The sequence below is a fragment of the Pleurodeles waltl genome, chromosome 12 (assembly GCF_031143425.1).
Source record: "Pleurodeles waltl isolate 20211129_DDA chromosome 12, aPleWal1.hap1.20221129, whole genome shotgun sequence".
NCBI lineage: Eukaryota > Metazoa > Chordata > Amphibia > Caudata > Salamandridae > Pleurodeles > Pleurodeles waltl.
In genome coordinates, this window is record NC_090451.1 from 642,841,441 (window position 1) to 642,866,073 (window position 24,633).

At 42.5% G+C, this 24,633-nt stretch overlaps 1 protein-coding gene across 1 annotated transcript in view; it reads left to right on the plus strand.

The window, feature by feature from the left end:
• The window catches only part of IL6R (interleukin 6 receptor), an 82,440-nt gene extending 69,504 nt beyond the window's left edge, over positions 1-12,936 (plus strand). The window contains exons 7-10 of the mRNA XM_069218201.1: positions 4,425-4,462; positions 6,699-6,774; positions 8,305-8,440; positions 11,240-12,936. Of these exons, the coding sequence (XP_069074302.1) occupies positions 4,425-4,462; positions 6,699-6,774; positions 8,305-8,440; positions 11,240-11,477 (488 nt within the window). The 3' untranslated portion in view covers positions 11,478-12,936. The remainder of the gene's footprint in view (positions 1-4,424; positions 4,463-6,698; positions 6,775-8,304; positions 8,441-11,239) is intronic.
• Positions 12,937-24,633: the final 11,697 nt, after the last annotated feature.

Here is a 24,633-nt window from a genome sequence, read left to right on the forward strand (position 1 = left end):
TCACACACTTCAGGAGATGCACCACCTCCAGACAAAGAGAGTCGTAAGTTCGACGCAGCAGGGAAAAGGGTGGCGGCACAGGCAGCAAACCAGTGGCGTATTGCCAACTCACAGGCTTTGTTGGCCAGATACGATAGGGCTCATTGGGACGAAATGCAACACTTTATAGAACATTTGCCCAAGGAGTTCCAAAAGAGAGCACAGCAAGTGGTGGAAGAAAGACAGAGTATCTCAAACAATCAGATACGGTCAGCAATGGATGCAGCAGACACAGCTGCTAGAACTGTAAACACAGCAGTGACAATAAGGAGACATGCATGGCTGCGTACATCAGGATTCAAGCCGGAAATACAACAAGCTGTGCTGAATATGCCATTTAACGGACAGCAGTTGTTTGGGCCGGAGGTGGTCACTGCCATCGAAAAACTTAAAAAGGACACTGATACGGCCAAAGCCATGGGCGCACTCTACTCCCCACAGAGCAGAGGCACATTTCGTAAAACAGTTTTGAGGACAAAGCACAGAACCCACAACCTCACAAACAAGGCCCACTTATCAGAGCCAATATCAGCGGGGAAGTTTTCGGGGACAATATAGAGGGGGACAATTCCAAAAAAGTAGAGGGAAGTTCCAAAGTCCCAAAACTCCATAAAACAAGCAGTGACTTAGACGTCACAAATCCCCAACACATAACACCTGTGGGGGGGAGGCTAACCAAGTTCTACAAACAATGGGAGGAAATAACAACAGATACTTGGGTCCTAGCAATTATCCAGCATGGTTATTGCATAGAATTTCTCAAATTACCTCCAAATGTCCCACCGAAAACACACAATATGTCAAAACAACACGTGAATCTTCTACAACTGGAGGTTCAAGCGTTGTTACAAAAAGAAGCAATAGAATTAGTACCAATTCATCAGAAAGGAACAGGAGTTTACTCTCTGTACTTTCTCATACCCAAAAAGGACAAAACTCTAAGACCTATATTAGATCTCAGAACGTTAAATACCTACATCAAATCAGATCACTTTCACATGGTGACATTACAGGACGTAATCCCATTGCTCAAACAACAAGACTACATGACAACACTAGACCTAAAGGATGCATACTTCCATATACCGATACATCCTTCGCACAGAAAGTACCTAAGGTTTGTATTCCAAGGGGTACATTACCAATTCAAAGTGTTGCCATTCGGGATGATAACTGCGCCAAGAGTTTTTACAAAATGCCTGGCAGTAGTAGCTGCACATATCAGAAGATAGCAAATACACGTGTTCCCGTACCTAGACGATTGGTTAATCAAAACCAACACGCAAGAACGGTGTTCACAACACACAAAGTATGTCATCGAAACCCTCCACAAACTAGGTTTCTCACTCAACTACACAAAGTCACACCTTCAGCTGTGTCAAACACAGCAATACTTAGGGGCGACAATCAACACAACAAAAGGGGTTGCCACTCCAAGTCCACAAAGGGTACAAGCATTTCACAATGTAATACAGGCCATGTATCCAAAACAAAAAATACAGTTCAAGATGGTGATGAAACTACTAGGCATGATGTCCTCATGCATAGCCATTGTCCCAAACGCCAGATTGCACATGCGGCCCTTACAACAGTGCCTAGCATCACAATGGTCACAGGCACAGGGTCAACTTCTAGATCTAGTGTTGATAGACCGCCAAACATACACCTCGCTTCTATGGTGGAACAATATAAATTTAAACCAAGGGCGGCCTTTCCAAGACCCAGTGCCTCAATACGTAATAACTACAGATGCCTCCATGATAGGGTGGGGAGCACACCTCAATCAACACAGCATCCAGGGACAATGGGACACTCAGCAAAGACAGTTTCACATAAATCACTTAGAACTACTGGCAGTATTTCTAGCGTTGAAAGCATTTCAACCCATAATAAGCCACAAACACATCCTCGTCAAAACAAACAACATGACAACGATGTATTATCTCAACAAACAGGGAGGAACACACTCAACACAGTTGTGTCTCCTGGCACAAAGAATATGGCATTGGGCGATTCACAACCACATTCGCCTAATAGCACAGTTTATTCCAGGGATTCAGAATCAGTTAGCAGACAATCTCTCTCGGGATCACCAACAGATCCACAAATGGGAGATTCACCCCCAAATAATAAACACTTACTTCCAAAGATGGGGAACACCACAAATAGACCTATTTGCAACAAAAGAAAACGCAAAATGCCAAAACTTCGCATCCAGATACCCACAGGATCAGTCTCAGGGCAATGCGTTATGGATGAGTTGGTCAGGGATATTTGCATACGCTTTTCCCCCCTCTCCCACTTCTTCCATATCTGGTAAACAAATTGAGTCAAAACAAACTCAAACTCATACTAATAGCACCAACTTGGGCAAGACAACCTTGGTACACAACACTACTAGACCTCTCAGTAGTGCCTCATGTCAAACTACCAAACAAACCAGATCTGTTAACTCAACACAAACAACCGATCAGACACCCAAATCCAGCATCGCTGAATCTAGCAATTTGGCTCCTGAAATCTTAGAATTCGGACACTTAGACTTTACACAGGAATGTATGGAGGTCATAAAACAAGCTAGGAAACCAACCACTAGACATTGCTATGCAAATAAGTGGAAAAGATTTGTTTATTATTGCCATAATAATCAAATCCAGCCATTACACGCATCTGCTAAAGACATTGTAAGCTACTTACTACATTTGCAAAAGTCAAAGCTAGCTTTTTCATCCATTAAAATACATCTTACCGCAATTTCAGCTTATCTGCAAATTACGCACTCAACTTCATTATTTAGGATACCAGTCATAAAAGCTTTTATGGAAGGGCTAAAGAGAATTATACCACCAAGAACACCACCAGTTCCTTTGTGGAACCTCAACATTGTCTTAACTAGACTCATGGGTCCACCTTTCGAACCTATGCACTCATGTGAAATGCAATACTTAACATGGAAAGTTGCATTTCTAATTGCTATCACATCTCTAAGAAGAGTAAGTGAGATACAAGCATTTACCATACAAGAACCATTTATTCAGATACACAAGCATAAAGTAGTCTTACGAACAAATCCTAAATTCTTACCAAAAGTCATATCACCGTTCCACTTTATTCAAACAGTAGAACTACCAGTGTTCTTCCCAGAGCCAGATTCCGTAGCTGAAAGAGCACTACATACATTAGACATCAAAAGAGCGTTAATGTACTACATTGACAGAACAAAACAAATTCGGAAAACAAAACAATTATTTATTGCTTTCCAAAAACCTTATACAGGAAATCCAATTTCAAAACAAGGCATTGCTAGATGGATAGTTAAGTGCATTCAAACGTGTTATCTCAAAGCAAAAAGAGAACTGCCTATTACACCAAAGGCACACTCGGCTAGAAAGAAAGGTGCTACCATGGCCTTTCTAGGAAATATTCCAATGACTGAAATATGTAAGGCAGCCACATGGTCTACGCCTCATATGTGTTAACGGCACAACAAGCCACAGTAGGCCAAGCAGTACTACGAACATTGTTTCAAACAACTTCAACCCCTACAGGCTGAACCACCGCTTTTGGGGAGATAACTGCTTACTAGTCTATGCAAAGCATGTGTATCTGCAGCTACACATTCCATCGAACGGAAAATGTCACTTGCCCAGTGTACATCTGTTCGTGGCATGAGTCGCTGCAGGTTCACATGCGCCCACCCGCCTCCCCGGGAGCCTGTAGCCGTTTCGAAGTTGATCTTGAACATTTGTAAATTTGTAAATATATCACTTTAAGCTACATTATGTACATACATATTCACTCCATTGCATGGGCACTATTACTATAATACCCAACTCCTACCTCACCCTCTGCGGGGAAAACAATCTAAGATGGAGTCGACGCCCATGCGCAATGGAGCTGAAATGGGAGGAGTCCCTCGATCTCGTGACTCGAAAAGACTTCTTCGTAGAAAAACAACTTGTAACACTCTGAGCCCAACACTAGATGGCGGGATGTGCAAAGCATGTGAATCTGTAGCGACTCATGCCACGAACAGATGTACACTTGTACACTGGGTAAGTGACATTTTCCATATATATATATATATATATATATATACATATATATATATATATACACTCTTTCTATCTCAGTAGAAAATCTATTCTTCCATCTCTCTCTGTGCAAATGATACTCTTTCAGTTCACTGCCAATATGCATCAAGTCTCTCTGCCTCACTCGCTTTCTCTCTCTAGGGCATTCTTCCCTTTCTCTCTGCAAATGTTGCCAACTTACCTGTCTGTTCAGCCCCAACAGTCTTCCTTCTCTAGCCGTAGGTGTACTACACATCTGTCCCAGCCTCATACAATTTCTGAGCATGTCATTATCATCTCTTGCCCTTTCAGATGCTGGGCTACATGAAGAAGAACTCCAGAGTACTGTGGTGAGTGACACATGGGAGCACAGAAAGCTGCATCTGGTGGAAGTTCTCTCCTAGGCTTCAATTGGCTGCTCTCTACTAGGTTGTCTCCAGCCTCTTGGATTCTGCTTCTTCTCTGTCTTTGGTCGACCTGGTGGCTTCTCTTTCTTATTCCCAGCATCTTTACCTGTGCCATTTTCTTTTCTTTCCTTGATCAGCGTTTAGTTCTCTTTTTCCCACCCTAACTTGGAATGAACTGCATGGGCTTGATTACAAGTGGGCCCTTGAATTGCAGTCCCTGCACAAACACCTGTTTGTGCAGGGATTGTGATTACTAGTAATGCATATCAAACACGACAGAATTTAACAACGGGAAAAGGCACGGGATTTCTGGGAAGTGCTAATTATGGTGCAGTAACCACCAAAATCTGCAAGTTATTCCGCAAAAACTCAGAATATGAATTAATACTCGTATCTGATAAAAGCCAAACTCCTTAATGTTAGATCTTTATCAGAGCATGCTCACATTCAGGCCCAACGTCAGTATTCAGGCAGCGACTGATGACAGGTGAGTGAAGCAGCGGAGACAGGTGGATACTTTAAAGCGCCTTGCCACCCATATCCTCTTATGATTGTAGACGCCTAAAACCTTTTGTAATTAACAGACAAATTGAGCCTTCTATCATTAGTAGCTGATGGCTGAGACCTCTAGCAGTGAGACACATGAAATCTTCTGTCATCAAAAGATTTCTTAACTTTAGCAAACACATGAGAAGTGTTCGAAACAGACACCTGAGACCTGTCAGTAAAAGACACAAGGAATCTTCTGTTAGTATCAGATTGCCTGTAATTAGCAAACACTCGCGACATTTTGTTATTATCAGACAGCTGAGAACTTTTGTCAACAACAGAAATATGGAACCTTCTGTCAGTAACAGACAGTTTGTCAGTAATAGACATCCAAGAATTTCTGTGGGTAACAGACCTTCTGTGAGTGAAACACAACCAAGCCTTTCTGTCAGCAACATACTTCCAAGACTTTCTGTCAGTAACAGACATCCACGACCTTATGTCAGGAACAGACGCCCTGAAACGTTTTATCAGTAAAATACACATGTAAAGGATACATGTGACCTTCTGTCATTACCAGACATCTAAGACCTTGTGTCAGTAAAAGACACAAGGAATCTTCTGTCAGTGACAGATTACCTATCATTAGTAAACACATTTTGTTGGTATCAGATAATCAAGAACTTCTGTCAGTAACAGACATGTGCAACCTTCTGTCAGTAACTGCCATTTAGTCAGTGATTTACCGAAGAATTCTGTCAGTCACAGAAAGCCTATCCGTAACAGGCCTCCGAGACTTTCTGACTGTAACAGTCATCTTAAACCTTTTATTAGGAACAGGCACATGGAACCTTCTGTCAATACCAGGCTACCTGTCATTAACACATTCCTGCCGCTGTGTTAGTAAAAGACACTTGAGGCCTCTGTAAATAACATAGTTTGTGTCAGTTGCAGACAACTGAGGCATTCTGTCACTAGCAGACAAATTGAATGTTTCTGTTCAACGTTGCATGATATATCAGCAGGCAGCTGAGACTTTCTAACAGTAAATGACACCTGAGATGTTCTGTCAGTAACATACACTAGATACTTTCCATCAGTAGCAGACACTCGGGATGTTCTGTCAGTCACAGTAACAACCAACTTTGGGCCTGATTACAACTTTGGAGGAAGTGTTAATCCGTCCCAAAAGTGACGGTAAAGTGATGGATATACCACCAGCCGTATTACGAGTCTATTATATCCTATGGAACTCGTAATACGGCTGGTGGTATATCCGTCACATTTGGGACAGATTAACACCTCCTCCAAAGTTGTAATCAGGCCCTTTGTGTCAGTGAGAGACACACAAAACTTTCCGCCACTAAAAGACAACTGAGATCTTCTGTCAGTAACAAACACCTGGGTGACACCTGGGATTTTCTATCAGTAAAAGACACCCGTGGCAGTTTGCAGTAGCAAAGACCCACAGATGGCTTTTGTAAAAGGGTAATGGAGACTTCTGCAATTACAGATCCCTAATGCCTGCTTTCAATACCAAACGCTGGGCAAGTACCAGAGTCCTGTGACTTTCTCACACGATCACTGTGACTTCCCAGTAGCAGCGACCTTGGTCTTTGTGTCAGGTACAGATTAACACCCCATGTGAGTAACGCAATGACCCGTAACAGTAATATTCTTCTTATCTTAGCTTCCACCAGATTATTCCACAGAAGATATAAGCAGCTATTCAACAGAAGACTATAACATCGGAGACCCTCTTAATGGTAAGGAGTTGTCGCTCTCTATGGTAAACACTGCCCCTATTAATAAGACACTGTAACTGCAGAGCTTCTGTCTGTAGTAAATGTTGCCTTTATCTTTAGCAGCCAGTCACAGGAGAGATCCTCCCTCTATGGTAATGGACAGGTAGCACAACGTCACTGTAGAGTTTCCCTCTAAAGTAAATACTGCCACCTATCACAAACGTGCTGCAAACAAACAAGTGCTCTACAAGGATACATTTTATAACCCAAAAAGTATTTTTGGTTGTGGGCTTCAAAATTCATATGTGAATGCATCAATCATTTGCAAAATCCAAAGAACATGTACACCCAAGAAAGTAAATATTTCAATTTTATATTTGCAACAGAAGATTTCAAGAGACTGATCAAATACACAAAATGTGCTCCAAGTGATGGCGCAGTAAAAAGTGAAAATCAGTTAGCCATAACAAATAAATGAAAAAGGTACAAAGATGAACAATGATTTACAATATGTACAAGAGGGCCCAGATTTATTGGGATTGGTGACTGCTATATGTTTGTCCTGATGGCGAGACTGGATGAGTTATATAGTTAGGGACCAAAATGTGGATAGGTCTACCTTGATCATTCAGTGTTGGATACTCAAACACAAATGTTCTTTACATAGTGTTGTAACTGTTTCATCCTTGAGGTTTGGCCCGTTTGTACATATTGTAAATACTTGTTTGTCTGTGTATCCTTTTAAATATTAAATTGAATTATTTACATTCTTGAGTGTACATGTTCTTTGGATTTTTCAAATGATTGATGCATTTACATAGGACTCTGAAACCGCGACCAAAGATATTTTTTTGTTGAAAAATTGATCCTTGTAGGACACTTGCTTGTTTACAGCTTTATTACCTTGTTCTACAGATTACAGGGAGCCCAATTACTTTGCTGCCTATCACCAACATGCCACAACTGCAGAGTCTATCTTTATGGTAAACAATGGACCTATTGTTAGTGCCTCTCAAATGAAGAGCTATATGTAAGGTAATACCTCAGACCTGAAGAGATCCCTTGTGTATTGAACACTGCCCCTCTCCTTAGCACATCATAACTGCGATATTTCTCTCTGTAGCAAAGACAGTGCACAGTGACAACAAAGGTTATCTGTTTATGCTAAATACCACCCTATCACTAACGCACCATAGCTAAACAGATTACATCTGTGATATGGGCCAACCTCTATTGTAAGGACTCCATAGCTACCATTGTGCTCTCTGGGAATTGACTGTCACTGCCATAGGCATACTGTAGATACACTGATTCTCTCTATACCAAGAGACCATCTCTAGCATATAAAATAATCACATAGATGCACACTGCATGGGAACAGACAACCCCCGTTCTAACTACAGCAGAGCCAAAGACATTCTCATCTGGTAAGCACATCATAATGTCAGAGATTCTCGCTTTGGTACTTTTTATTCTGTTTGATCAGTTCTTGACATGGTGTCTCTTGTTTCCTAAATACAGTAATTTTATGTCTCTTTTCGGTGTCTGTAGGGCAACCAGCCATCAGCAGAAGGCCTACAGACCCTGCTATGGACCAAAGTCACCTGCACATATCCCAGTACACCTTCTTCATTGCGGGGGCCAGCCTGGCCTTCGGGGCCATCCTCTTTGTCGGAATCATGATCAGGTGAGACGCGAGCACAGCAGAGAGACTATTGCCACATCACACTGTCTTGGTCAGTTGTATAAATGTGCATATATAATGCCAGCACAATATCGACTACTCACCTATCTTTAAGGTACGCAAATGCATGGAAGTACAGATTTATTATTCATAACACCATATCTTCTTGCCTTGATGATAGCCTAGTAATCAACTACTAACTTATCATGAAAGTAAACATATAAAAGGACCTACGGATTTACTATTCTTAGCTCCACATCTACTTATCTGTACCAGATTTTTTTTTAATGATTTTGTCGAATTGACGTGTGGGTCAATCTTAAGATGTCTTTCTTTTGGAACAGCACCTGGGGACCTCAGGTTTACATTGCTTTCTGGGTATTTGACAATGTTGACGCATCATGGCCACCTAGGGACAGAGTAAACCAGAATGTGTTCAAGCCATTCGGGAGCCTTCTGTATGGAATTGTTTGGTTTGTGAACACATCCTGCATGACGAACCCATGTATTGAAAAGGGTCCTGGATCTGTCTTGGTTAATGATGCTGAACACCTGGGAACTGACTGTAAGTTTTAGGTTGTCCTGCGCTGTGAAGTTCAGGGCTAAGTAACAGTGGTGAATCTGCATTGCTGGGGTTTTGGAATGGCGTCCTGTGATGTAGTCATGCCTGCCGCCAAAGGCCAGTGCAGTCCGGCAAGCACAAAGGGGAATAATGAAGTGGCACTCTTCAACTCACGCTACCCATTGTCCTCTTGCAGCCATCCCTCACTCCCGCCCGCAGGACCAACAGGACATGCACGTTTTTGACTACGTTGTCTTGCTTGACGTACTGCTACTTGCATTAAAATATATTTCTCTTCAATGTGTGTTGCAGCTGCCCATGTGCTAAGTTTAAGAATAGTCTACTGAATCAACAAACTCCATTCCTTTCCCTGGTCTGGAAATGTGATGCCTTAGACAAAACTCACAAAACGAAATCTGCTAAAATGTCCCCAAGTTCCCCCAGGTGCTTGATGTATCTCCTAAAAGGTTTTTCACGAGGAAGAGAGTTCAGCAAATGACTTTTCCGTTTCTGGAAGTCTGGATGGCAAAGGAGAAAGTTAACAGTTGTAAACAATTAGTATGCCTTGGTGACTGCCTGAGGCCATAAACAGCCAGTCTAAAACAGGCTGCAAAATGCTCCTCAACCTTACATTCTTGCCTTGAACTCTAATAGCAGATCAGAGAAATGACTGAAAATTGCTCTGCTTTTCTCTCCGTCTAGATGCTCCAGCCACCACAAAGCCTCTTGTCTTGTTTTCTAATCTAAATTGATTATGTCTGGATGCTAAAGGACTTCTCTTAAGTGGCGTATTCCCAGTCTCCGTAGAGTAATGTAATGTAGAGGATCTGGAACATTGCCTGTATGGAAGATGCCTAAAGCCCAACTACAGTGGCTTATTTGTCTGAGTGAAGCACGAGGCATCTGCATAGGAGACATTTGTCCTGAATAGTCCTGAACAAATTGACATTAATGTTACCAGTTGAGTGAATTCTGCTATTCAATGTATTTATTCCATGATTTGGAACTCCAAAGAGGTCCACATGCAAAAAACGTACACATACCAATAATATAATATAAATACAGTTCCATATAAAATGAAGTTCTTACCAGGTGAGTGAATATATGTTCCAACTCTGTAAGAGATAGGTTGTTCTCTTGGACCCCTCTAAGGATTGGTCTTAAGGTGATGCCTTAGGCGATGCAGGTTACATCCATTCAGAATCATATGTGGTGAGTAAGAAGAATGTATTGGGGAGAAAGGTATATCACCTAGCTGGAAGAGAGATATAGAAATGTAACCAATGCTATCAATCAAAAAATAATCAATGAACTAAGCACACTCAGGACTTCCAAAAAAGAAAGAAAAAATGGTGAGCTTTAATCACAACACGTTTCGGCTGTCAAGGCTGCGGAGACAGCCGAAACGCGTTGTGATTAAAGCTCACCATGTTTTCTTAATTTTTTTAAAGTCCTGAGTGTGCGTAGCTCATTGTTTATTTTTTGATTGATTGGATCCTTACCAGCTTGCTCTGCGGGTTTTGCGCACCACCCCTCGTGGGTCACCCTGAGCCTGGAACGAGCACTTTGTTAATTTAACCAATGCTACCTACATCCCACTTATTGATCCCTGGATCTTAATCTGTTTTGTTCCAGCTTGTCTTCCACTGAAAGCAATAGCATATATGAGCTTCAGACTGGCCTATACGAAAGTAGCTGAGGTTAAGGAGAATGAGGACTGAAAAATTATTTTACATTTTTTTAAGACTGAACTCTAATAGCACATTATGCTAAAGCAACTGCTTTAAAATGTTGTGCAGGCTCACCTGAGTTGTAAATTGGCAAACCTTGCAGTTAACAGGAAACCTGTGTGAATGGAACAGTGCTTCATGGAATGAAATCCCTCGGTAATGTGACAACTGCTCATGTCCATAACGCAATGGCTTTTTGCAGCACGCCTTTTGGAGGATTGCTTTGTAGAGGAAATCTCTATGGGAAGGAACATTTGGTTGGACAGATCTTGCTGACTTTTGGGGGATTTTGTATTACGAAAGTGATTTATTTTTTTAGCGCTCTCCATACTAAGGTGTTTGTTTTTAGAGGAATTCTTTACACTCTCATTCATGTGGGAGTCCTACAGAAATGATCTATGTATAATTTTTTGCCTTTTGAAAAATAAGGTGTTTGGTTTGGTTGTAAGAACCAAAGAAAATCAATTCTATTCAGTTTCTCAAGTAATTAGAATTTCATTTTTGTTGAAGGTACAAGAAAAAATGGCTGAAGGATTCCTCAAAAGGAGGAAAGCTCCACTTTGTTTTCCCCTTTTGTCCACAGAGAAAGATGACATCAGAAGAACTGCAGCCTTCGCCAAACACCATCCCTCTGGTGTCTCCTCCATCATCTCCCATCAGTGATGTTCCTGCAGATGTCAGTGAAGACCCTGCCTCGCCAGATAGTTACGACGTAACAAATCTAAATTACTTCTTTTTCCAGAGGTAGCAGTGGATTCATCGTGATGCTGGGAGTTCCATGGCAGACGTGTTCACCTCTCAGAGACAATGTTCTGCAAATTGATTGTATCCACTGATGTGTATTTATTTCTTGCAAGACAAAGGCCTTTGACCATCCATGTGTCCTTTTTGGATTATGGGTGCTTTTGCGTACGCACCCTCCCCGTTAGGGCTTGAGTTTAAGAATATACCCAGTTGTTGGGAGTCTCTCACGTGCACCCCCACTACACTGATTCTTATCCATAAGCATCTCGGATAATTTGATACCTTGCTTAAAGCCTCCTTTCTTAAGACTGATTATCAGATAGATAAGCAAGCTCTGCCACTAGACAAAGGTCTGCAAGAAAAATAAGCCACGTATGAAAAGGTTCATGCATTGATGCCACGATTAGCTGATTACTCAGCTGTAACCCTGTCAATGGAAACTGTGGACATTTTGCTTTTACCTCGCTGATGTTCTTGGATGTCACTGGATACAGAACAGTTGTCTCACTACTTCCGGGTTATGAAGTACTTTAGAAGTGTGCTGTGGTACATTCTGTCTACCCTCCTCGCACACACCTAGACTATGTGTAGGTGTGGTCTTGTGGTGCAGATGATGGATATTTCGTGATGCTTGGAAAGTTGCTTAATTTCCTATGGGCCCATTTCCCACAACCGTGAAAACCAGGCAGCGATTCCAAATGGACACAAAGCCGGCATCAGTGTAAATACCCGGACCTTTACAGTAGGACAAAGAATCTCTCCTCATGTTTGTGGGCGCTTTTAGGCCATTTGGATTTTGTAGTTTGGGGTTGGAATGTTCCTCCTTGCAAAATGGAAGTTGATACTACAGAAAACCCCTCTTTAAAACAGTTCCTGTCATTATTTGACTTGCAATTCTAAGAACGTCGGGACGCAGGAATTGGTTTTTAGAGCCTGGCCTCCCCTCGTGCCACCAATTAACAGAAGCTTTTGCAGCTTTCTCCTTATCCACCGCTCCGAACCACCGTTTCCTTCCCTGATGCTTTCCCTTCAGGTAGCCCTGTCCTCCTTCGTGTTTTCCTCTTCCTTTCGCTCCTTTCCTCCCTGGTCCTAGTCCAAAGCTCCTCCTCGGTGCATCCTCATCTGTGCCTTGTCTTCTGCCAGTGTTCGTGTCGCAGGCTTCTCTCTTCCTTTCACACTGTTATTCTTCTTCACATGTCTTCTTGTGAGTGCTTCATCTTTGACAAGCTAGAGTGCGGGTCCAGCGATGGATGCAGCACTCTTCAACTGCCTGCCATGTTTGGAAAAGTTAGATTTCTCATCCTCCCGTTCTCTGCTGACCATTTTTTCAAACTCTGTTGCTGTCCACTTCCGGTGTTTGAATCACTCACTCCATTCCCTCTCTTACGTTATTTCTCATTGTAAATATTGTTCATATTTTAATACTGTAAATATGTCAATAAATTTATTCACGATGATGACACAACTTGAGCTTTCTCATGTGACTAAAAGTTCTATGGAATAACATCTGTAATGAAGTAATGAAGCCCCAAGAATAGATGTGCTGTACATTGTAACAAGTCGGTACATAAAGTCTTACATAGATTGGGTGAAGACACATAGAATTGTCAGCAATATATGAATGGTGGGATTGCAGACATCGATAAATATTGCACTTATTTGTTTTTATGGAAAGTCAAAATATTCATCAATTGATGTAATGCACACATTTGTTTGTAGAGTGCCTATTATGCAGATGATGAATTATGTGGCAAATGCATCAAATCCATAATTATGTGCAAAAAATATGTGACCTCAGAACCGCATAATCCCAGTTGCCGTGCTTATAGGGGACTATACCATATTCAGATCTGAAGTAAACTTGGTTCAGGTGAGAGAAAACATTTTTCACTTCGGTAACTATGTCATGTGCAGATCCAACAAAAGCTTTTTTCAGGTGAGGACACTGGTCCTGTAGGAAACCATATCATATAAAGATCTGAAAAAAGCTTTGTTCAGGTGAGTGGGAGCACCTGTTTTATAAGAAACAATATCATAAGCTTATCTGAAGAAATCTGTGATTTGAGGAGCAAGACCAATGTTACCCTCTTTTCACAGAAAGCTTTGAACTTAACCTTCTTGTCCTCTTGAATGGTTTTCTGTAAATGATAATATGCACTGTTTGGCTTTTGTTTAGCGCCTTGAAACCCCGAAGACAACTAGTTGCTTATTAAGAAATGTATATATAACAAACTAACAGAGATGAGGCTTTGCAGAAAGTTGGGTCAAACGGAGCTAAAGGAGACATTGGGGCTTTTTTGGGAAAATACTGGGTTCCACTAGAACAGAAAGATGTTTAGTGTTCCTCTGAAGGCCAAGAGGGGTTGGTACTCCCTGGATATATGCTTGGTTAGACTGTTCTACAGTTTCAGATACTGAACTACAAAGAATGTGTCCCTGCTCCTGATGGGTTCAAAAGGGGTAATAGGAGGAGGCTGGCTTAGCTAAGAGGCTATCTCAGGTCTTTGGATCACTTTGGAATGTGCCTGAGATAAAGTTGTAAGTAAGACACATAGGACCGCAAGACTCGCGAGGTGGTCCCACCGCCGACGGGCCGGCGGTGTGGATTGCCATATTACAAGTCTGGTGGTTTGGCCTGTGCCAAACCGCTACTTTCCTGTTCCTACCGCCAGGGCAGTTGGACCACTGGGCCGGAGATGAGCATCTCCAACCCAGAGGTCCACCTAAGACCGCTGGCAGTATTAAGAGTTCCCTTTCGTGGTGGTAGCACCGCCCGCGGAAAGGCTACTGGCGACAGGAATTTGTATTCCTGTTGCCGGTAGACTACTCACCCACCCCCCTACATCCAAGAGCCCCACTTCCCTTACAACATTCTCACCCCCACATCCCGTACTTACCACCCAACCCCCTGCATACGCACCCAAATGCACACCCTGACACTCACTCACGACACCCTTACACTTGCGCACACACACACACACAATACCCCCCTCCCCCTGAATGCATGCATACACACACACACACGCGCACACACACAACATCCCCCTCCCCTTTTGGACGGTCACCTTACCTAGTCGTCGAGGTGTTCGTCCGGGAGGGAACTGGTCCTGGCGCTTGCACTGCCACCAGCGCCCCACCAACACAACACCAGCACACCGTTTTTCGAGTTGAAATACAGCAGGTGGTGTTTTGTTGGCGTGCCGGTGTGGGCAGTGCAACCGCCACTAGACCGCTGACTGCCAGTACGACTGCTGACGGTTTTCCACCTGGAAAATGGCAGAAAGCCACCAGCAGACGAAATATGGCGGCCAGCATTCTTCCCCACCGAAGTGGTAATGAGCACCATAATCTTGAACTGGGTTGCATTCCTCATCAATGGCCACTTTGGGGTGCAAAGGACAGATTCACCCATTCTCTTTTCCTTGGTCACATGGCCAAACCTGCATCTATATTTTGTACTTTTTGGAGTGTGCCTATTTGGAATTTGTGGAAACTCTCACGTTGGCCATTGACATAATCCAACTTAACATTTACTGTGGTGCAGGAGATGGAGCAGTTGTGGTCATTGTGCACAAGAGATTTCATGTAGCCTTATCAGCTGGGGGTTGGTTCTTTTGACTCACTTGGTATATAGGATGAATGCCCTATGCACATGACAATCTAGGTATTTGGTAAAGGGGTGCGGAGCCAGAAAGTCTGAAGAAGGTGTAGGTTATGAGAGGCATGCTTAGTTGACTGGACCACGCAGAGCTATCTTGGTTTGGAGCCATTCACTGTATAAACACCACAGTTCATCCACTCTTCCAGGGTGTTTAAGCCTCTGCTCCCTTCCTCGAAGAAACCAAGTGGACACTTTGCTTGGTAGAATTTGGGGTCATTAATTAATGAATGGGACGATATATTTAGTGTCTAAATGTGGGAACGTGTATAAGAGGAAAATAATTGAGAAATGAGAGGCGTGGGGACTCAAAAGTTGTCAAGAGAACATGACCTTCTCTGATCATTGGAAATATGCCACAAAAGAAATTTCAGACGTTTTGAGAGCAAATGGAATCAGGCACAGGTGCCGAGCCTGATTGGCACAAGTGGTGCTGTTTTGGAGAAGGTGGGTGAGGACTGCCTGTTTGAAAGCTGTGTTGACTGTGAAAGTCATGAGACAGGATACTGATCTCTGAGCAAGGTGGAGTGGACGACTTGTACGTTCCTTTTTTCATGCGATAGAGATGGCATTACCTGGTGCTTGTGAGAGGCCCTGGGTCTAGATGAGATCTTCTGTACAGGTAGTGTCAGTGCTGCTGAAGCGGCACTTGATGCTTGTGGCTGGGTGGCTGTCGGTTGGAGTGAAAGTTTAGGGAGACAGGTTTGTTCACTTGAGAATGGTTGATGTCTTAGGCCCACATTTAGAGGGACAGATGGCCACTGGGTCAGTGGACAATGTGACCTTTGCTCCCCTGGCACAGGACTGCCCATCAGATTTAATGATTCATGTTTGCCTTTTACCCTTTTAGAGCAACCACTGGCACAGCGGTTGTTCTGAAGATGAAAGAGTTGGACGAGCAAGCACAATATTTGTTGGAACCCGCTTAGCAAGCATTTGTGTTTTTCAAGAAAAAACTCCCAAAGGATGAGTTTGTTCTTGAACAAGTAAATCAATAGTTCTGATGCACAGGGGAATTTCTCCTTGCATTTTGGAGCCATTGTGCCAGCCTGGGAAGGGCCATGCCTTGCATGGTGGTCCCAGACAGCGAAATCTACTGATGTTGGACTGCTCTACATGGAACAGGTCGTCCATAATTTTGACCTTTGGCCCAGTGGCGGATGAATAGTCAGGGCAAGGGTTTCTGACGCCAACACCAGCTGAGGACTGCCATTAGAAGCCCTGTGGTTCCCCCACCTCTAGGGAAGTAAAGGTTTGGAGGCACTGGTTAACCACCAATTCACGTTGGTTCACCTGCTCTGCAAAAAATAAATAAGGCCTTTAGGCTTTTTCAACAAATAAGTTGTTCAAATTGGAGTAGAAGTTGTGGGAGAGTTTGGGCACTCAGGGCAGCTTGGAGGCAGTGGGCAAAGTGATTATATGCTGGAGGAGTTTGCTTGCCTGGTAGCAAAGTCAAGGAAAGATTTACCTGATGAGTATAAAATCCAGAACACTTATGTAGGTCAAAAGTTCAGATTAGATGATAGGAAACACCTGGCCTATAAAGCTAAGAATACTTTGTTACAGTGCTTAATTTGTGCCAGTGCTCGAACCCCGGCACTTATTTTAAAACGCCGGCTGTTAATGATCAAATTCAGGGTAAATCAGCAGAGCAGTATAAAAAATAATGTCCTGTAAAAATATGATAAAACTAGAAAATTGAGGTTTTCCATACATCTTGAGGTGACCTGGAATAGTCCAAAATGACATACATGTATGAGTGTGATGGCTAGAAAGGTAAAGGTGGCTTTGGCTTCTGGCTGTGGCGGCAGAAACAATGATCGGCGCCACTTGCAGTCCTATCCTAAGAATTAATTTGGGCCTCGGGGAAATGTTTTTTTTTGGGGTTTTTTACAAAGTAAGCTCCGCTCTGTAGCATGAGAGCGAATACACCCCAAAAGTAGGCCTGTACTGTAAATTCTTCCCTAACACATGCCCGACTCAACCTCAGACTATCAAATATAGAGCTTTAGATTAACGCGCTTGCTGCAGAAGTCTGATTGAACATCAAAAGTTCGAATCCCTGTGGGGCCTTTAATCCTTATAACCAAACATGTGCTCCATATCTGGGTAACAAAAACAACAATTAATTGGAAACCTCAACCAGCGGCAGCAAACGTGAGGTTTATCAAAGTTTACAGCATTCATCTTTTTTTAAATCTTTTTTGGGACTAGGTTGTTGGTCCGGGCGAGAGGGGTGGACCTAGGCCTGTGGTAAAATCACACCGGGTTTCGAGCCTTCTCTTGCGCAATCTTTCTGTGGGGGAACAGGACAGAAGTGGTGTTGGTGGCTTACAACACGCACACACGTTTCCCAGAGTGAACATGTGGTGTCACATGCAGCTCCTGCTGCACCATCCCTTGTCTGTCTATCAGTCCACCACCGGAAACCGCGGCCCACTCTGAAGCAACCGTTCGGGACAGTTCCCCTTTTGGGGGGAGGCTTTCGTTCATGAAAATCTGCATAGGAAGCAGATGTCTCACACGGGGCCACGAGGCTGGAGGAGCGGAGGAGCTTCATCGGTCTTAGAGGAAGGAACACCACACACGGCCTGTAACCGTCGACGCCACAAACAATGAGAACTCGGCCCACTCAAAAGGAGTGACGAAAGACAGATACAAAAATACAGAAACAAGTATATATCAAACGAACACATTCTGAAATATTTGTATTCAATCAGCAAACAAAAAATAAGTCATTTTTTAAAATTTTAATGGGAGGGTTGGAGCTTTTCAAAACTTTTCAAAGCTTTTCAAAACGTGGTGATGAAGCAATATCCTAGCCCCTAGGACAGGGGTCTCCAGTCTTTTTTATGAGAAGAGCTACTTTTGTTCAATGAAAATCCTCAGGAGCTACTAATGTTATTAGTGAATGCATCAGGCAAGATCACAAAAGTGGCCACCCCATGCAAAATTACCAGAAGTGCTTAGTGCACCAGGCAGGGTTGCTAGCAGTAATGTGAATACAGCTCTGTTAATTTGCAATGCCACCTCTCCATGGTTAATACATAACAGCCATAGTTGCAATGACCCTAGCATAAAGATAATATTATTGGTAATAGGTTTCCGCAGTGCTTCGTGATTTTTCGCTCAAATATCACATTTGATTATATTTTGGAAAGCCAACCATTTTATTTAAAATATCAGCTTATGAGTTGTGAAAATGCACATATTTTCATCTGGAATACATGCTTTACAATTTTGGGATACATCTGTTAATTCAGCCAAACAAAATCTTCTAATTTAGTAGGCTGGGCTGCACACAGAAGAGGTACTCATAGGTAGTTGGACAGCTACCAGTAGCTCACAAGCTACCCCTTGGAGAAGCCTGCTCTGGGATATGTTTATATTTTTTCCCTAATCATGCTTTCTTTTTATCGGTGCACACTAAATGCTTCAGTTGAGGCCACCAATTGTCCATTCTGTATCCTATTTGCTGCACTTATGCTGCTGTCAGAACCAAGCTAAGGATACTTTTTCTTCACATTTACAGTGCATCCTAAAGTTAGCAATTTAATATTTAGCTTTTTTATGTCTATAAAATTGATTAATCTGCTATTAAATATTTGCCTAAACAATTACAAACCCCAGGCATAGGTCTAATGGACACCCCAGGGGTCCACGGTCCGGTGGTTAAGAACCACTTGTTTAGATGATTTCCAACTCAGTAGGAATGTAAGGGGGATCACAGTGTCCCCTTTCACAGCCACTCCATCCTCTTGGCTTTTTGTTCTATTTGTAAGTGGAACATCTGGTGATCTCTGAAGCAAAGAACCTCAGGTTAGACTGCCTAGTTGATGGTGCCCCAAAGTTATCTTCCTTTTTTCTTCCCAGAGGGCATTCTCCTTCATGACTCCCTTGTGAACGTAATTGAGGCACAGCCTTTTCCCCAGTATTCTTGGGGGTGAGTTCTGCTAACTTACCCCTACGTGTCTATATCCATTGTTGGTACCCCTGAACTATGATTTGTCCATTGTAACACATATGTCACTATTTGGGTACATTGTAACACATAGATGAATATTTGGGTACAAGGTGGAGTCTTTGGGTGCTTAGATTAAAAAAAAACAATTCTGCAGGGCCACCACACCTTCTAGTGCCCCTGTGATGTGGCCCGAGACAACATGGTGTCTTTGGTGACCACAAAGAGGCATTTGTTCATGCTTCTAGTACAACGAACTGTGCAACATGTTGGCTTTTGGGAATGAATTCACATAATGCCCTCAGCATCGCTAGCTTCAGCACATAACAGATTTCCAGGGTAACAGCTCATGGCAAAAACTTCACATTCAGTCTTATTTCTGATTACATTCTACCAGGGTTTCACAAATAGCACCACCCCTGTTTAGAGTTGGGCTCCTGTCCCACTCCCTCCAAGTGTAGGGAGCCCCCAGTTCGGAGGTTTATTGCTCTACAAAATGTGGAAGAGGCTCTGTGGCCCAAGTCACCGCCCAGCTTGGGGGTGAAGCTACGCTCTAAGGAAGTTCGGCTTATCAGCCTGCAGAAGAGCCACCTGGGTAAAAACAAGGTCAATCAGGAGCTTGCAATGGTCAAGGACTGTCTGCCTGTTTTGTTTCAGAGACTGATTGAGAGCAGTGTGAGAGATCCTCAATAACAACTGAAGTACAGGTGAGACATCTCAAAGTGTGACCTTGCCTGGTGGGCTTGCTTATTTCTGTTCAAAATGAATATCTTCATTCCCTGGGGCTGGGGGCAGTATCTACCAATTTCTACCCTAGTTACACTACGCACCCTAATCCTTTGGTGGTGTCCTGTTGTCAGCCACACCCTTTCTTGTTGTTCACCAATGACTCCCTTGACCTCATTTGAAACTTCTCCAGCCCCGATTTTGATTGTTCAAAGTTTGCTGGCCCAAAAAGTTCCTTTGCCCAAGAAGTCTTGAAACCCGCTACTAGAGGAACTGCAGGAAGCAACAAGTACAGCCTGTGCCAACAAGATATCAAGATTTGAAATTTGCACCGTGGCCCTTACTTGTTTCCAACCAAGCTATGTTTGCATGCTTGACTTAGATATTGTCAAACAAGGCACAAAGCACAGAGCCCTATGCATGACGGGTGGGGAAGCGTGTGGCAGCTCTTTACACTGCCGCCCACTGACCCCAGAAGTACTTTCAACCTGACTAGACTCTGATGAGAAATAGGACGATGAAGCCCCAAACATAATTCAAAAGAGGATCAGCGAAGGATGTTCTCTTTGACTACATTTTGACACTCATTTATTTTATTTATATATTCTTGTAAAGTGTGTTCAACCCAGGGGTGTCAGCGCATCAAACATCTTTGTTATACATCATGCTGCCTAGCTATTGCCCTGCATTGGTTGTTGATTTTCTAGCAGCACTTGGAAGAGGTTTGATGTGTGTCATATATAAATATGCAGTATGTTAACGGTTTTCAGTCTCATTGATGTTATCCAGTCAGGTGAAGAGTGGTATTAATTGCAGGCCTGGTGTTTCACAGTACTAAGCATGCTGGGACTTGTAGTCCCATACTTATGATGGGAATGGTGAAACAACAAGATGGCCACACCTAAAGCAGCTCCCTCTTTACTGTTAGAAAAGCAAACTTTTCTACTGAACTTTTGTCACGCAGAAATTGCAGATGGCAAAAGGAGCATTTATTTTTATTTTTGTATCCACAGGTTTTCGCCAGAGCCCTGGAATTATGCAATTTAGCTGCCATTGCATTTCGTGCATGATTATGGATTCAAGACATTTGATACATAATACATCATCTGCTGCATAATCATCAGATTTCAAACAAAAAAAATATTGTTTGCATCTCAAACAGATCAAAAAGTTATTAAATGAGCTTTGACACTTGTCTCACAGTGGAAGGCTTCGCAGAGTTTGACTGCTCACCTTTCTGGCGCTTTTTCTGTATTTGTTTGTCAAAGGGTTCCTAATGAGGGAAAAATATTTAGTGTTAAGTGTTAACGTGTGTACAGATAAAAAAAAAAAAGAGGTAATACTGACACAATATGCACTGCATCATGCCGCATAATTTAGCCAACTTTGCCTTTGCACACACTTTTGTCTTCCCTTAGCGCATAATTCCAGGGGCCTCTGTTTTCATGCAAGTTAAATTGTACCTATTTTGGGGGATTTTTTTTTACTTTAATAAATTGTTACTGAGAACAGGCAAAGGAGCACTCGAAAAAACAGATCAATTGTATGCTAACAAACGTATATATGTTAAAAGAGTTCAATACAATAAATTTAATTTTTGGTGAGAGTGTGTGCAATAGGAAGAAAAAGAAAGAAGTTAAGATGAGAGAAAGAAAAGACGCAAGAAAGAAAAGGAAAGAAAAAAAGATAAGACTAGAAAGAAGCGAATCTAATGAAAAGTGTTTAGGGTAAGGTAAGCACATTTGAAAAAGGTAGACCGAATAGACCAAATGAACTATAAAAGTTGTCTTTTTTAGCGATTACTATTTGCTCAGCTAATTATTAGTTTCACAGGAACACGAGGAAGGATTAATGATACTCAACTCACTGGCACACCTTTGGCCGATCTGAGTGAGCTCATAGCATCCAGTGTTGATGTCAGGGCCCAGCTGCGTGTGTTTTTTGCAGTTCTATGAACAACATTCAAAAGGTTATTTATTTCACAGGTTTTCAGAGTTGAAGTGAGGGCGTGGGCGGGGGCAGTACACATGCCGAATCTTCTTGTCTGGGCTTATAGAGTCTCAGGAGAGAGGACAAGAAAAACGGAAGCACTAGAAGGAAATGAAAATACGCTGTAAAACGCAAGCAAAATCCCCTATTGTTGTTAAAAAAAAAAAAAAAAAATCCAATGGAGTCAGAAGTCAAACAAAGACATAAAAACGTGCCATTGTTGTGCCTGCATCGTGGGCATAAAGGAAAGGTTCCATTAAAAAAAGAAGTGTACAGTTAGTACTTAATTTGTAAAAAAATAAAAATTCAATAAAATAAGTGTAGTTGTTCTCAAAAGGTCAACGTGTTGTAGGAAGGCTGTCTAGTCTTGATTTCACTACATGCCTCTCTCCCACCACCCTACACTTGCTGTTTGTTTATCTCTTGCAGGTTCTTTTCCCCTTCTCCCTCATCTTGTCACTTTTACCTATTTGTCTCTTCTTCTTTCACCCTTTTCTGTCAAGACGTGCTGGAGACCACCTGCAGCCACTGGCACAAATTAAGCACCGAATTACAGCGAGAAGAGTTGGGTGGTTGGTCTTGGGGGACCCTCTGGAGTTGTTAGGAGACCCACTGCAGGGGTCTGGACAAGGAATGGGGGTAGGGGAGGCGCTGGTATTCCATCACATGCCAGGGATCAGGTTTCACAAATGGAATAGGTGCTAACTAGGAGCAGGGTCTTGCCATCTTTCCTGTTTCTATCAGAAACGTGGAGTTAGCAATTTGTAAGAACTGACCACCAAACACTAGGCACATGACATGGCAGGGCCTGATCTTCATTGGTGAGTGCCTCATGTCCTCCAAGAAGATGAGAAGCTTGGTAAATAGTAGGGGGGTGGGACTAGTATCCTGTAACTGTCATTCACTTCAGCTACCTTAGAAGCTGACACACTTGTAAATGTATCATATTAAAAACAAAATGGGAAAGGTAAGGGTCAGGTTTAGCAAGCTTCTGCACCAGTGCAGTGTCACCAAAAGTGGCAAATGCTAACACAAAGGCATGGTTTGGGATATACGTTCCACCATTCACCATAGCACATCCAAAATCCTATTCTCCAATAATGAATTATTTTTTCTTGCATGAGGTAATTGTGAACTCCTTTTAGCAGCACTTCTCTTTGTCCATCCTGCAGTAAAAGCGCTTTGAGTAAAATGTATGGTAACACATGCAGCATAAGAGAAGGCAACAAGAACACACTGCAATAAAAAATGTGCTTCTTTTATTATGTGCTCCCAGCTCTCTTTTAAAACTGTTTTCAGTTTCGTGTTTACTCTGGGTTCACACTATAAGGCCTCGTGCAATATGAAACAGAGCTGCAGAGCAATGTCCTAGATTTTATATAGGTTATGTGATTGTCTCACTATGAGACACTTTGCCACTGAAAACATCAGAAGTTAAAAAGAGAGGCAAAAAGTTTACGTTTCTTTTACTCTCTCAGTGACCTCTTGAAATGACAGCGGCTTTAAGAATAGGCATATGAAATTAACTCAGACAACCATCCTTTAAATCCTGTTTGAATTACATTTAAGGCTTTGCTTTTGGCTACAGAACAGTTTGTCCACAATTCTACAAACTGGCCATATAGTAACTCTTACATGTTTAGCTTCTGACCGAACGACTCCACAGGGGAATTGTGTTCCAGTTCATTTTTGGTAGCAGCTGTTCATCTGCTTAAGACAGAAACATTTTTTGTATCTTGAAACCTGCAAATCTCAATATGACTGATGATGCAGAAAGTCTTGCGATTCCGTGAGTACGAGGGAAGAGCACAGAAACAAGAATCGCTTCATTTCATGGGCCTCGGACATATATATATAATAATTTCTCGTGTTTATGTATGTAGAAGCTGTTATTCGTAAATCCAGGAAGTTGTGGTATTTTTAGGTCAATGGAAAACTTTATGTGGTAAGGAGGGAAATTCCCGTCCTAAAACTCTCAAAAGGATTCTGCTGTAAGTCTTGGTGTTTGCACACAGACAGGCTCTTAAAATACATAATTACTCTTTTTTGAAAGTTTTGTGAACTATGTGGTAAAGAATGCGAGATGGAAAGAGAGGACAAAGTCATCTTTATGATGACTCTGTTATTACTTGTCTTTACTCTCGCTCCTATCCTCAACATCTGGGCGTGAGCGCCACCACCTGGCTGGATAGCTGGTTTAAAGCTGTCCAATCAGCTCTTTGCGTGCACCATCCCACGTACATAGATGTGTGCCTTGGGTAGGCTTGTCAGAGGTTATTTCGAGGCCGGCGACCAAAACAATGTGTAGCCCACTCGATCATGCTTCCGTTTTGGGCGAGTGACATAATTACCCCTATAAAAGTATTAATGTATAGAAAACATGGCTTCTGGCGCCATCTAGTGATAAGTATATTTATACTGTCTAATTAATGATGAAAATAGAAGGCTTGCTTGCAATAATCTATAAATACATTTTACTGAAGGACCCCGGGGCCCTTCGAAGCATGGGGAACTGGGACTTAATGTGCCCTCGGTGCTAGTCCCTATTGGGACCCTGGCTTTAGGCGGACAAACCGCCCCAAGGTCACCAGCACCAATCTATCAAAAGGAACAAATCACTGTTCGTTTTGTTCAATGCAGGGGGTGAGTAGGACGATACTTATAATGTAAGAGATCCCTCGGCGTACAAGCAACGAAGGTTACATACAGATATTTTTCGCCCGGGGTCCTGATTCTCTCCTGTTCTAACGTGGGTAGATGCCAGAGCAAGATTACATAGGAAAAAGAAAAAGGCAGCATCTGAAAGTTAAGACCTGGCCGTTGAGT